This window comes from Nyctibius grandis, chromosome 25 (genome assembly GCF_013368605.1).
Source record: "Nyctibius grandis isolate bNycGra1 chromosome 25, bNycGra1.pri, whole genome shotgun sequence".
NCBI classification, from domain to species: Eukaryota; Metazoa; Chordata; class Aves; order Nyctibiiformes; family Nyctibiidae; genus Nyctibius; species Nyctibius grandis.
The window spans coordinates 4,626,081-4,641,400 of record NC_090682.1 but is presented as its reverse complement, the minus strand read 5'-3'; the positions used below and the strand labels follow the sequence as shown (position 1 = coordinate 4,641,400).

Below are 15,320 nucleotides of genomic sequence, written 5' to 3'. Positions count from 1 at the left end.
AACACATCATCATTTTCCTAGCAAACAAGTATACAAACTGGTATTAGATGAATTAGCAGTTTTCTGCTAAGATGGATGGAAAGGGAGGGAAAACCATGTCAGAGCTCAGGGAAAAGAAAAGTCCTGGTTTGTTTTCCCATCCAGAAACCAGGGGAAGAAGTCATCAGGGTTAAAAAATGCAGTGAGCAGAGCACACTAAAGAGGAAAGGCAGGAAGACATTAAAGTAACCTATTAAATTGCTAAAGGCTGAGTGGCAAAAAATAAATAAATAGAGGCTGTGTAGATTGATGGATATTGGATCTGAAGGGCTTCCACATCTGGTGTGGCAGCTCTTTAGCATCTAATTTTGGTGTGACTCAGCAGGAAGAGTTGTTTGTTCTAACAGTAAAGCAAAGAGATTAAAACAATCCTGAGGCACATCAGTGAAGGGCTCGCGTGTCATTGTTTTATAATTGGATCAAGCTCTTTCATGTAGGTTAATACATCTGGATCTTCTGCGATAGGGCTGAGGTTTCCAATGTCACCTTTCCCTCCCTTGCTCATCTTCTACTCGGCTTCTCTGTGATCACCTACTACTCTTAGGTTACACTCTCTTCCCTCGCACATCTGTGCACCAATATCTAGGAGGTGGTGAGAGCTAGGCAGTGAGGTTTCCCATAGAGAGCAGTGGCTGTAAAGGCCAGCTTGTGAGGGACAAATTATTACCTGATTTAGGTGCTCTGAATTGCCTTATAGGACCTGACCCTCTCCACTGACTATAAAGGTTCTAAATGTAGTTTAAATCTTCCATCTATGCTGTGCTCAGCCTTGTAGCATTGACCCTGGTCTTCATTTATCTTCATACATGTTTCTTTTAATATGGTGCTGCTTCTGGAGGTTCCCATCTCCCAAAAGCTCTGTTATGAGTGCTCACTTGGCTTTTGCGATGCACTTGGATGCCTGTAGATTGAAGCAGAAGTGTCACGTTTCAGTGGCAGTAAGTGGAAAGGCTAAGGTGCTAAACAAGAGTTTCTGAAGTCTCTTGGTATATTAACTTTGTTTATTTGCCATGTGGTCTTGCTTGCAAAACCTTGAGGAGTCGCTTTATCTCTTTGTGCCTCCGTTCTTCATCCATCATAAGAGAATGAAAGTCATTCCACCTATCGTTTGTCTGTCTCATATCTTCAAAGGAATTGTCATATCTGGTATCTACATCCAGCATGGTGGGTCCTTGTCCTTGAATCCATCTTTTAGAGATTTGTAATATCACAATGGTTATGATTTGTAACAAGAATAGAGCTGGTGCAAAATATCTCTAAGCTCTCCATATTGGTGAAAGCAAAGCCCTAGATTCTGTCGCTACTGCAATTTTTTTCCCCTTCTCACCTTGACACTGGGGATATGTCCAAGGCTATTTGCTATTTCTGTGTATGCAATTAATAAGCTGGCTGGGGGAAGCCTGGAACTGGGGCCTGGTACTTAGGTGCTCCGTGATTCGGTCTGTGCTGTGCATCCTCTGCAATGCACTGAGTGTTTGCCAGCCTGGAAAGAATCGGCAAGTGGTGCCAAAGCCCTGATATCCTTGAAGTAGGGAGATGCTGAAAGAAGAGCAAATACACTGTAAATGCAAAGATCCCAGGAAGCTTTTAGAGGAAAATGATCACTAAAGGCCTCATTTAGATAAATGGGAATTCACTGGCTTTAGAGGGGCCTCAAATTCCTTTAATCCTGAAGCATGGTGGAGGTTCAAGAAATGGTTCCCTCTGCAAAAGGCAAAGTGTCAGTTGTGGAAATGTTGCTCTCCTTCACTGTCAATCAGTAAATCCCCAAGTGGTGCAGAGAGTTGTGTGTGTGCTGGAATAGCCTTGGCTGCCACTGAAATACAGCCACCTCTGGAGATGGACCTCCGGGCTTTCGTGGTCTTCTGTCTTGTAGGTACAGAACATGCTTATTGTGGGTGTGACACCAGGAAAGTGTCCTGCAGTGTCTGGGGCTCTGCAGCGATCTCCCTTCCTACTTCCCCATCTTGCAGCAGCCTCTTTCCCATGCCAGTAGCTGCTGCCTGCTCTCAAACGCAGAGTCCCACCACCGCGTTGGGCATTGCCATCTCTCAAATCTATGATTATAACCGTAAATCCTAGTGGACTTTCCCCATTTGTTTTTCAGCTTTTTTTTTTTTTTAGCTTAGAATTTTACACATTTTTTCTTCCTTCCTCATTCTTTTTGTTTGCCTGGTAGTGGCACTTGGGGTTTGGGTGGTTATTTTTCTTGTATTTATACTCTCGACTGACTTAATTAAGTTCTTGCTTGCTTCCTGGTCTTGCCAAGTTTACTGGCCCACCAGGGCTTCCCAGTGCTGCTCTCCTAAAAACCACAGCTGCTGCCAGTCACCTGAGATCATGAAAATGGGCAGAAAAACTTCCTCTTGAAACTCAACGTGACATTACTGAAATGAAAGACAGATAGGAAAACAATGTTCCCAACTTCGGTCAGTGTTTTTAGGCTGGTTTCCTAAGAAAGTAAGATTTAGGCACTTAGACTGATCTTGTGTGGATATGGGTAAGTGTCTGTCCAGTAGCTTGGATTGTGTGGCAAACTGCAGTCCAGTGTGTCAGACAGGCTTTTCAGAGATGCAGAGAATCTGCACTAGAGAGCACTGTTATGAATACCCCCTGCTGTGAGCAAAGCTTCAGGGAAACGGAAAGGCATCCCCCCCCATGTACACGTGTGCAGGAAAAGGCACTTGGTGGCTGGAATTGCCTGTTTTCTTGCTGGAAGATTTCTGACACCCCCAGGAGGCTCTTCCCTCCCGGTGCCCATTTGCTTCTGTTTGCCTTTGGTGGCCACATCCCTGGACGGTGTCCGTGGCTCTTGGGATGCCTTCAGTGGAAGATGTCCCACCATGCCTTCGTGTCATTCCATTTTTAGCATTAGGCCTTCGCCCTTTTCTGTCCACAAACCCCTGCCCATGTGAGGTGGAGAGCCCTTCTTGTTCATTCTTCCAGCCTGTCCTGCTGGAGGCCTCGAGCATCCCTTCCTTTCAGAGCCATAATGATTTATTCCCTGCCTCAGCCCTGACCTTACACCTCAGGAAGGTTAAATCAGTCATTCCTCCTTCTCTCTGCTTTTCTCTCCTTGTTTTTGGGGAGTCTCTCAACAGGCTTTTCAGGGGATTAAGTAGGACTCATCTGGTTGCAAACACACTATTTGAATTCTCAGATCAGGACTTTACCCATAGCTGCAGCATGTCTCAAGTCTGCAGCTGTGGAAACCCGTAGGAGTTTCCCTGTTGGCTTTAACGGACCTCAGTTTGCTGCCCTGCTTTTGTACGAGAGGATGGCTTCAGATTGCAGAGCCAGCTCTGGACAGGGCATTTCAATTTCAGATCCCTTTCTTATCCCTTTGTGCTCTTTTGCTTCTGTCTTCATGCTAAGGGTGTTTGCTGGCTGCCTCGTAGTGGGATTTATATTCAGAAAAGCAGGTGAGCTTTATTGGAAGAGCAGGACCTTGTCTCATTAGTGTGTTTTTCTCCCGCACGTGAAGCAAAGGAGTGAGAGGTGAGATGAGACCTGTCTTGCAGATGCCTGCTTTCAGAATGGCCGCGGAAGTGTGTTCCCACAACCTGCCCTGTTTTGGATACAAACAGCCATCTCTGTTCCACGTAGGGGTGTGCAGAGAAGGGAAGAGGAGTCTGGCAGTGCTTTCACCTGCCTGGACCAGAGGGGCAATGTTTGTTGGGGCACAGAAATGAACTGCCCTCACTGAGGCATTTTATTCCAGCACCGTGACAGGTCTGGTGTGATTGACAGGTCCAGTGTGATTGACAAGTCATCACCTTTGCAGGCTCAGGGGGGACAGAGAAGTGCCACAGCATTCTCTTCTTGGAAACTCCTGGTCTTGGAGAATGTTATTCTGATTTTATGTACGCAAAGCAATTATTGAAAAGAGAGGCGTTGTGTTTCAAGAAGTAGACACTAAAGCTCTCTGGATAGCAGAAATGAGAGGGAAGCTTCATTTAAATGGAGATTTCAAATGTTGGCCAAGAGCAGTAAATAGCCCTCTGCCACGCTGATCAGACAAACATTATCAAGTCTCTTTTTGAAGGAGAGTTTATGTTTTTAAATTTTCTTTTTCCTCAATAAGATCCTCTTTCCTCTCAGAATAATAGCATATTGACAACTTCTTATTTTATTTTTAAGCAGCGCTTCAGAGATTATAATGGAAACACAATCCCACCTGTTTCTCTGCTGGAGCTATACTTGACAGCCCTGTAATGAGGAAGTTTGCAAATTTCTTATCCTTTACTGTATTGACAGCCTGAAGGGTTGATACCGTATTCAGCAGAGGGGAAATGTACAAAATAAGGCAATCCAGCAACCATTTTTAACCAACTGTCTGCTCAAATGAATCTGGAGCCTTGTGAGTTTTGAGCCAGTTTGGGGTTAATGAAGTCAGGAGCAGTTGCAGGTGGGTCTCTGCTGATACTGGTGGAGCAGGAGGAAGGGGAGGTGTGGAGGTCTGGGGTCATTCCCCCATGTCCCAGGGCATCTCCTGAGGCTGCTCTTCCTGAGCAGGACAATGCCATTAAAGAATGTTTTTCTGGTATGCCTTTGATCTGAAGGGTTCCTGGTTTTGTGACAAAGGACTGGTCAGCTCCAGTGGTAGGCATTGGATCTTCTAGGTGTCTAAATCTGGTTGAACTGAGGTTATAGTTCTTAATTTGAGAGTCCCTTCACAGGAACACAGAGGATTTGAGGACTGTATTTACAGTATAAATCAGAGGAGGCTGTAGGTGTGATCTTAACCTGTCAGGGGAGATACCTGAGAAATATTGCAGATGGCTTTATATTTTTTAACTTGGAGTGACAGGTTATAAACAGTGAAATATGATGTTTACTAAGTCAGTGCTTTGCTAAATCTACATCCTCAAGCCACCGGACTTGAGATGGCAGTTGTGTTTCTGAGTAGGGCTTTACATCTCAGTGGTGTGAAGAGCATCTGAGAAAATGTAAGAATACTTAATAAAGTATTCTTTATTAGAGGGAGGGGTCAGCTGAACACTGTTTGTTGTAGCAGTGTATAAACCTCCCAGTAATATCTGTTCCCTGTTATTGTTATAAAAATGCTACTTCATTAGATCTTGGTTGGATCATGAATTAAGTAGTGATATGTAGTAAAACTTGCAGTCGTATTAGGCTTGTCAGAATGCATATGTTGTGAATCTGGCTGGTGGTGGGTAGCACTCTGGGGAGCTGCGTGGCTTGGGGGAATGGAAGAACGGAGGCTTTATGCTTTTTTAGCACTGGTTGAAACCCAGCTGAGGGTGGAAAGGATTAAATTTCAGTGTTGTCTGTAAACTGTTGTCTATGCACTGTATCTCAGTAGGGCAGGGCTTAGACCAGCTGGGTACTAACACACATGCACACGCGTGCATGCATACAGACATGTCTCAGCAGAGAGCAGCAGCTCCTGCCTCCCTGTCCCACATCATGTCTGTCCTCCTCTGAGGGTTGGAAAATCACTGAGGTGAGGACAACCTCTAGGAAAGTTACTGAAATTTTCTCAGAGGGCACCATCATGTCATCTTGCATTGCTTTGGCTACCATCAATAACTTTTTTCTCGTTTTTGCTGTTAAATCATTGAGCGTTGCATTTGAAATTTGTGTTTGGTGGAAATTTTCAATTGAAGTCACTTGTTGCTCGAATCTTGAGCAACTGTAACCCAACTATTTTCAATGCATATCCAAAGTGATAAACTTGTCTGGTTTGTAGGCTCTTGGGTTTGTGGGTTTTGTGTTAAGTGTAAGGAAAACCTGGGCATGTTGAATAAAAACAGAATTATTGCTATATAAAGGATATTTTTCTGTCCCATGGAAAAAGATGTTTCCAGCCAGTTCTTCCTGAGAAAAGCTCAACCTCTGCCAGTCCTTGCTGACTTCACTTGAAGTTGTTTGACTCTGTGAAATCCTAAGCAGCTCTGAATCAGGCTCAGGTGCTCCTGACTCCCTCTGAAATATTTTTCTCATAATTCATAGAGAAGGCAGTCTAGATCGGAGACATTTATTATGATGGGAAGGTAGAACTGATTTTTGAGGCCAACAAAGTTCAAAGACTTTGCTGTAAGTTTTCAGGATTAAAGATTTACTTGATGCATCTTCCCATATTTAATGGACAGGAATAGATGAAAGGGAATTTCTATAAAGATTTTCGTTCATACTTAATGATACCGCTATTAGATGAGCTTTGGCACTGTGTCCCAAGACATGAAGTTTTAAAACCGACCTTTTTTAAACATTAAATGACCTTTTTCATCTGCTAGCTTTAATAAATAAAGATTAGTTCAACCTTATTACCTAGTCTGTTCTGGGGGCTGGTTTAATATTTGGTAAAACTAGCTAGTCTCCTAAAACGCAAGTGAACAAATTTTTGCTGGTTTTCTATCGCAGGGAGATAGGAAACAGTAAAGTGGTTTGACTAGTGGCTGGGCTTTAGGATTGCCACCTTCGTCCTGGGATCACAGGAAAGGAGCCTAAAGAGGTGCAACCCCTTTTCTGTTGCTGCTGCTAGAGAGGCCAGGTAGCTCCCAGCTCCCCCGACCATTTGCTGTGGGCACTTCTCCCATCCTCATGTATCTGCTCCCAAGGTGGGCTGTGAACTTTAAATTCTGTCAGAGCTGAGTAGGGAAAAGAGGGTTTGGTTGCTTTTTTTTTCTTTTTCTCAGCTGTAGGGAAGTTTTCAAGCTTTCCAAAAATAAAAATGGAAAACCCCATCCTGAATAGAGACCAAAAAAAAAATATATCTTTGTGCAAACATTTGTGCCTAGGTGGCCTGAGGAAATTATTTGAAATGCTTTGGTTTCACCTCTTTTATTTTTAAAATGTATTTAACTATACGTTAGTGGAAATTAATTTTGCTTGAAAACTGACAATTGAAGGATATATGTGAAAAAGTTGTCCAATTTAGTGATTTTGAGGCTTTAAATTAGAAAGTAATGAATCTGAGAACTGACATACACTCCCCCACCACTGATCTTTAATTTTGCAATGTCAGCACCTGGAACGTAAGCAGCATTTTGTGATGTTCATCAGATTCAGTACATTGCTTTACCCTTTCCTGGAAACAGGGCCATAGCGAAAGGTTTACACACATCAAACAGTTTTGTGTATGAGAAAGTGGAGCCTGTTCAGGACTTTCTTCTCTGTCTGCTGCCGCTTTCATAGAGAAGCGGGGAGTTGAGCAAGCTGCTTGTCGGGGCACTTTAGTCTCCCAGCTTCTTTGTAATTAAGAGCAGTCACCAGCCATATCGATGTCTTTAAAAACCTGTGATCCATGCTCCTGGCCTTAGAGGAAAGCAAAACCTTTTTTCCTGCATAATGAGATTAAGATTAACTGCTCTAGCTTTGCAGATAATGATGGTGCTTGCATGTTAGCGGAGCAGAGGAGATGGTGTCGCCTGAAACTGGGAATGTTTGCCAAGACATCTGTGCGTGTCGTACAAGAAGTATTGCTCTGTGTTTCTTTATCAGTACTTAATTCAGTTTAGCTCCCATAAAACTGGGAAAAAGTAGGAAGAGGAGTTATTGAGTGGATATCTTCGGGATACGAAGTAAATCAGGTTGGTGTGGAGCACCTTTGCTTCACCAGTGGATCTGGTATCTAGTTACCTTCCATAGCTGGGGTTAGGGCAGAACTGGGAAGCAAAGATGCTCTGCAGTTTTGTCATGAGAGAAGAGATCTTCTGGGATGCTTGGCCCTGAAACGTGATGCAGGTTAGTTGTTGAAATTGGGCTGTGCTTTGCGATTTGGGTTGGTTCAAAGCAAGTCTCGGGGGCAGGAAAGCCAAAGTGAAAGGAACCTGAACCCAAGGCAGGTTTCTTCATTAGGCTGGGCTGTGTTGGAGGCTCTGTGTGCTGGTGGCAATGAAGCAGTGCCTGTGCACTGGGGGAGCAGTGAGGACCTTCAAGGCACAAACCAGCCCTCTGAGGAGCGTGTTCTCAGTCCAGCGTCACTGTGCTGCTTTAACAGTCGTCCCACTTAGCTATGTCTTCAAAATGTGTGTATCCTTGGACTCTGCTCCCAGCCCTTGCTCTTAGAGAGACAGGATGCCTCCCGTTTATAGCTGATGTGCTTCACTTCAGCTGCCAGTTGATTTATGTGTTTCGCTTGGATTTTCCCCGTCTAAAGAAAAAACCCAAACCCAACGTGCGCAGCACAATGATGTGTTTCAAAGCTTCAGCAAGACACCTGGCTGCTGTAGTTAGTTCCATGTTTCCCTGGCGCACAAACCAGCAGAGCCCTGCTAATCCCTGCTTTGCTAACCTACGCGGCGCAGGGCCTGATTCGGCGCTGAGCTGCGACTCTGTCTACACCTCAGCAGTTGTGAATGGCATCGCTCCCTTTGGAGCGATTTTTTGGAAAGGGATGATGAGCATTGGTGCCTTTCTAATATACACAACAAAACCCAGCGCTGCTCTTCCCCAGGTACGACTGAATAGCTGCGTTCTGGGAGGAGACCTCCTATTAGCAAGGATAAACCCACTGGGGTGCAGAAGTTGTGCCAGCTCGTAATGAAACGCTGTGATTAATGCTCGGCTCCACTTTCTTTTTGCCTTCTGCCAAGAAAATAAAAATAATACCCCACACTATCTCCCTCTGCCTAACACAGATTTGAGTGGGCAGGCCCAGGAGCTGAGTTCAAGAGTCAAGTGCTTTCTGTTTGAAAAATATTTGTCCCTTCCCACCCACGGCTGCCCACACGCTTCCTGAAATATTCCAGCTATCAGCACCGTACCAACGCTTTCTCAAGCGAATGAACCGAGGCTATTTGGGGACGTTTGTCCTCTGTTGGGTTGTGAGGCAGCGCCTGGATCTGGGCTGCTTGGGGCTGCACAGCTGGATGTCCCTCTCTAGGAGCATCCGGGGCGAGCGGCGGATGCCCGTGCTGCAGTGGGTGCTGGGCACTGCCGGGACCCTGACAGTACAGGCGTCTGTGTCGTGCTGCAGCACGGCGGCAGGTAACGCAGCCGCCGCTGCAGAGATTTCGCCGCCCACGTGTCTGGCAAGACCTGGGAGGTGGGCGAAGTGGTGGGAAAGGCTGCACGTGGGAGGGAGCATGCACTAACGATAGCGGCGGCAGGAGCAGAAGTGCCAATGTGGTGGCTGCTTGAGGGGTGCGGGGGACGGGGGGTGCGTGGAGCTGGGCCGGGTCCCTGCTAAGCCTAACCGCTGCCAACACCTTTGCTCCCGCAGCTGCCATCCTGGATGACCCCATGGAGTGCAGCAGAGGGGAGAGGCTCTCCATCACCCTGGCCAAGAACCGCATCAACCGCGCGCCCGAGCGCGTGGGGAAAGCCAAAGTGGAGGTGGACATTTTTGAGCTGCTGCGAGACAGCGAGTATGAGACGGCAGAAACCAGTAAGTACCCTCCATGTACCCGGTCCTTCCCCAGCTGTTCTCTCGGCCGGCTGGCAGGAGGTGTCTGGCACACGGCACTTGCTGCAGAGGATAATTGTGTGACAGTCAAGGGAGGGGTACACAGGGTAAAAAGCACCTCTCTGCTCCTCTGTTGGCACTTGAAAGATCAACATGTGGTAGCATAACAGTGGGGTTCTGCAAAGCCCCAGGCCTGCCCTGGCTGCCCGAGCGCAGGGGTTTGGTACGGTCTGGATGCGGGCGCCGCATCCCCTCGGGAGTTGTGTGGGACCTTTGGCAGCACTCGCGCTGTGTTTGGAGCCAGCCGTGCGTTTGCACCCATGCCTGGGTGCATCCCCTGCAGGGGCACAGTGGCTCCCTTGTGTAAGGGGAGGTTAGGCTTGGAGGGCAAGCACTGAGAGCAATTTTCATTTGAGGGTTTAGCGTGGTGCTGCGAGGTGAGCCCTGGTGTGGACTGACAGGGTCTGGGTCCACCAAAAGCTTCGCCACCATTCGACTCAGCGGCTTGGGACAAATTCTTTTCTTTAATCTGTGTGTCAATCAATAGAGGTAATGATACAGGAGGCGGTGCTCCTTTGTAAAGTACTTAATGGTGTGCAAATAAGAGACTCTGGGCAAGTTCAGTGCAATTAAGTTATTTTTAAAACCCCACGGCATGCAGTTTGTCAGCAAACATGATAGTTCTTTCAGTGCTTTAGATTGGCAGTGGATTTGTTTGCACAAAGTGAAGTTTTCAAGTGATGTTTAAAATCAAGTGGATTAAAAAGAGCTAATTTTGAAAGAGCAATACACTTTCCGCATTGCTTTAAAGTCCCTTAATGCAAACAGGTCTGTACTATAGGTGTTTCTCTAGGTGCCTAACATGTCAGTCACATGCTGATGAATAAAAAAGGAATTGATGGTGTGTCCCACAGACCCCTCAGGAGCCTAAGTGAAAGAAACCAAAAAGATCTGTAATAGCTTCTTCCTGTAAGAGGGAAAATCCTTTGGAATAAGATAGCTTTAGAATAATTTTTAAGATGACCTTTAGAGTTCAGGGGAAGACTATAATTTTTTTATTACAAGTTGGCTTTAAAAAGCTGGAGAAATCATTTTAAATAATAGAGATTTTAGACTTGTTTCCCAATGGTTCTCTGTTCCAAGCCTGTGTAATGTGCAGGGTATCCCAGAAAGGTGTGGTGGTATGTTGTGGTCTAGAGAGGGCTGGTTTATTGTACAGCTTTGGTTTGTTCTGTGCAGCGCTGAGCATCCCTGTGCCTGGGAGGCGCCGTGGAGCTGTGGACCCAGCGCTGCTCAGGAGCAGGTCTCGGGGTAACGGGCAGAACGGGCTCAATAGGCCTGCGAGATCAGCAGATCGCTCCTTCATTTCCTGAATTAGCATTTGCACTATTTATAGAAGCGTTCAGTTAATAAAGTGCATTTCAGCGAGTACTTGTATGTCTATTTATAACCTGTCACCCGTGAGGCAGTCTAGATTAAGATCACATGCAGCATCCCAGGGACTGTTTAAAACAGCAGTTCTCCACCTTTTTGGATCCCTTATCTCTTTTAACTTTTTCTTGGTCCTTCCCATCTGTTCAGGATTATGCACACCCTGCTTCACCTGCACAGCAATAGGGCAAACCCAGTCCCACTGGCTGGGCTATGCAGAAGGGATGGGGGCCGCCTGGGTTTCCAGGTGCATTCCCAGTTTGCCCCCAAAAGTATCCCAGATCTCCCAGTGAGCCTCCTAGGAAATGAGATAATTGCTTGCCTGAGCCTTCTGTGTCTTTGGAAGAACCAGCAGCATTTTTAGCTCCATTCTTTTTACTTTCTCATAAATTTTCGGCATGTAGCAGTGTTTCTGTTATTTAACTGTGCTCAGGAAACAGGCTTGATTGCCGAGTGACCCCAGAGCTGTGGTACAGATCGTGAGCGGGATTTCTTTCTCACCTGCGTCCCTGTAGCACTGCTCAGAAATTTTTCTGTTGGAACGTTTTTCAAGCAGCAGAATGCTAATTTGCTGGGAATTAAGTATTATGCAAGAAATTGTTGATTTCGGCAAACGTGGTGTTTGGGGAGAACATGGAAATGGGATAAGTGAGGAAGAGGCAATCTTCCGTTTTTAGTTTTCACCTCGGGGTGATTTTCTTTGTTTTCTTTACTTCTACTTATAGAATGTAAAAGCAGAAATTGGAGCAAACTGATTTGATTTTAGTGAAGTGAGTATTCATATAATTTTGCAATATGTTATTTGCCTTTTCTTCAGATGGAAAAATGTCTTGAAGCATTTCTTACAAAAGGAGAAATCTGGATTCTGCATGGCTCTGCTATTAATGTCACTGAAGTTATTCTTGATTTATACTGGTAGCAGAGGAGAAGCAGATCCTTTAACTTAAATTTCAGGGCTTTCATTGCTTTCAAATAACTGACTTCTCAGCTTTAATACAGCAGTGATATTTGTTATCGCATGTAATATTAATAAAAGCAGTTTAGATGTTTTAACCTATGACTGCAAAGCTGTTATACATCTGTTTAATACTGTTCTCAAATTTCATGCCCTTTGAATCACCCTTAAATATCACAGCTAGCATGCTTAGCTGACTGATCTAGGAATGCTGTGATTACACCCCATCAGTGATATTCTGTGTACAATTAGTGCTTCGAGAGAAGAAAGACTTTTTGAGAGTTAGTTTTCATTTTAGTGTTGAGCTATTTCTCTTTCTTTTTTCCTCCTGACTGACTCGGGCATCTTACTGTTAGGGGGCCACAAAATCACAATTGCTGTAGCAGGTAAAATATGAGTCAGTCTTAATCACATTCGTGCATGGTTTGCCATTTCAGCTTTATATATGAATGACAACAAACGTTGACTCTTCCTGTATGCAACATCTGTAAAGTTCTGTGTTTTGAAATGGGTTTGCAGTGAAAGGTTATGGATGGAGCTTTTTTTGCTGTTCTAAGTAAAGCCTGTTTTCTCTTTGTGTTTGATGTTTCAACTCCTTTTATGGGGATCCAAAATGACTTGTTTAATCATGTCTGTATCTCAAACACCTTGTTCCTTCTGATGTCCAGGGAGGGACAGATTTTTCTACTTGTCACCCTGTCCCCTATTGTGTCATCATTTTTTTAAGCATCTTTCTGTTGTTAATCCAAACATCTCATGGCAGGTGTCAGCAGTCAGAGTGAGCAAGCAACTGGAGGATTTTTAATTTTTATTTATTCACACCCATATTTCAAAGTGCCTGATGCATCCTTTCAGTGACATTGGCTCAAATGTGCTATTAGCTGTCCCACCATTTTTGTGATCCTGATGGATTTCACATGTAAGTCTACTCTGGTTGCGGGTTCCTGTTACGAAGCATAAAGGATGCTGCAGGGAGCAGCCTTGGAGCCAGGGTGCAGGATGCACTCTCTGTAGTGCTGGCTGTTTATGCACTTGGTGTTTTTTTCTATGAGAATCCCATCATGACCAGTCCCTGTCATTCAAGATCCTCTGATATGTTTTGCAATCATGGAATTGTGGAGGTAATTGCATACCTTCCCTGCTCATTTATTTTCAATTAGAGGCAGGAATCTTCTTTGCATGCTGTTTGAAAACCTTGTATCAGGTATCTGTATGCAGTGAAAGAGATGCTGTGTTCTGCACCGTGGGTGGATGCTCTCACCGGAGCGCTTTCAGCCACGCTTTGAACAGGGAGAGTTTATGGAAGTGCTTGCTGAGTGCCCCGAGATCCCAGGAGATGAAAGGCACTATCTGACCATGACTAAGTGAATGTATATAATGCAAGAGCTACTCATTTGTTGTTGTGCTTTTTCATGTTCAAAAATAAGCACATATTTCCGTCTTCCTTTAAAACATATCTTGCTGTTCCCTGAGTCACCAGACCTGTACTTAATTCCTAAATATACTTGTGGAAACCATTGAACACAGCCCTTTCTCGCTTACGTGGCAAGGCAAACCTGCTAGGATGAAAGGAAGAGGGTCACTGTTCTGCATTGCATGTTGAACACACACCTGAGCTTGTGTGAGGGCCACCTCCTAGCTCCAGACTGTCGTCTGAGCTGGGAGGGGGACAGGAGCCTCTGACCCCAGTCCCAGCTTCTGGGCAAAGCCCATAACTGCATAGGCAGAGGTACTGTAATGGGACAACTGAGCTGTGCAAGCAGCAGAGGCAGAGAGGTCTGCATACAACTAGAAAGGCAGCAATCATCAGCTCAGACCCCCAAGGAGCTGCCCCTGAGTGATGGCAGGAGGGATCCTGTCCTGCCTAAAGCAGTGCAGGACTCAGCAGAGAAGGGTGTACCCTGGGATTTTTCCTTTTCAGAGACTTATGTATTTAAGAGTGTTGTTAAGAAATCTCTTTGCTAAGCCTGTTTCTTATTTTTCTGTCTCACTGTCCTCAAGGATATTAACTTAGAGCAGCTGAGTGCAGGCAGTCCGTAAAAATAGCTGGAACAGGAGATTTGGGACATTTCAGGCCTTCAGGTCAAGGATGATCAGTAGTACCGATGTCCCATCTCATGATAAAGAGGTTTTTAACGTGATGTCACTTCAATGTCCAGTATTTCTTGAGGTACTGATTTCTAAAAAACAAAAATTGGACACGATCTTGGGCAGAGGTATCTGGATCTGCAGTAATCAAAAAATTGTCCCGCACAGTGTGTAGCTTACATGGCGCCTGTGTGTTGAAGTAGGAGGAGACTTAAGTGGCAGGGGCTGCGCCAGTATCTGTGGTTATAGTCCATGCGGTTATCAGGATGAATTTTTGGTACAGGGCCGGCATTTCTACATCCCTGCAAGTGGTTGTCTGAATCCACAGTGCTCACGATGGTAGCGAGGTTGAGCCTTTCCTCCCCGTGGAGACTAACGGTATCGGGTAATGTTCTGAAATAAGAAATGTGTTTGGATTGCAAGAGAAGATTTCCAAATGTGGTTGAAACCTTTGCCTCGGGCACCTCCACTTTGTTTCCATTCATTTTCCTTTATTTTACTGGACAGTTTCACCCTTGGACTGATAAGCCAGATCTTTTCTTCCAACAGTTGTTGCAACTCTGTTGCTATGACTACTTAACCCACTTTTTGTTGTCATTACCAGAGATGAGAAGAGTGCTCACCGAACTTTCCCCTGCATGCACAACAAAATTTCCCCCAGGACTTTTGCCCTAATGACCTGTGGATAAAGAGGACTTGGAGCAGGTCCTTCCTCCTAGATGCTGAGTTACAGAGCACCTAAAGGGTCTGCTGCTGAGAGGGACTGATGGGTGCTGCTGAGATAGCATGTGGGGTTTTCAAATTGCTGGTGCTCTTATTTAAAAGGATCTTCTGAAGAGGTGTAAGTGCCTGTAAATTTTTAAGCACAGAGGAAAAGCAAGTGCTGGATTCCTTTGAAGATGCCGCAGAAAAATATCACTTGTTCTGTAGCAGATTGAGGTGGTGGAGGGCGAGAGAGCATGGAAGGAAGGAAAACCCAAAAGATGTTTGCGTATCATCGGCGCTTTCTGTACGAAGTCAGAGCAGTCAGTATGTATAGGTACCTAGTAGTATAAGGAGTTTTTCCTTCAAGTAGCACTTGGAGAGAGCTAAAACCAGTTCCCCAAAGTGACAGGCTAAGTCCTCAGCTTTTGGCCTCATATTCCAGTCATGAGGCTATGGAGAATTATGAAGTCTAAGGCCAGAGATGACCACCCTGATTAGCTGACGTTATCTTCTGCAGAAAATGGACTATAGGCATTCACTTGTTAAATGTTCCACTCAGACACATAGTTCGTTGTTTTAAAAAAAACCCAAGCACAGTATAGGCTCTCATTTCACATCCAGTCTTGATTTAAATACTTGAAGTTATTAGAAAACCTGCTCTAATATGTAGTACAACAGTTTTGATGATGAATTTCCTTCACTACAAAAAATATGTCCTGGTTTGAAATT

The 15,320-nt window shown here is 45.0% G+C and overlaps 1 protein-coding gene across 1 annotated transcript in view; it reads left to right on the top strand.

Moving 5' to 3' along the window:
• The window catches only part of GRIK4 (glutamate ionotropic receptor kainate type subunit 4), a 194,561-nt gene that overhangs the window by 114,117 nt on the left and 65,124 nt on the right, over nt 1-15,320 (top strand). The window contains exon 3 of the mRNA XM_068418410.1: nt 9,230-9,394. Coding sequence (XP_068274511.1) covers nt 9,230-9,394 — 165 coding nt within the window. The remainder of the gene's footprint in view (nt 1-9,229; nt 9,395-15,320) is intronic.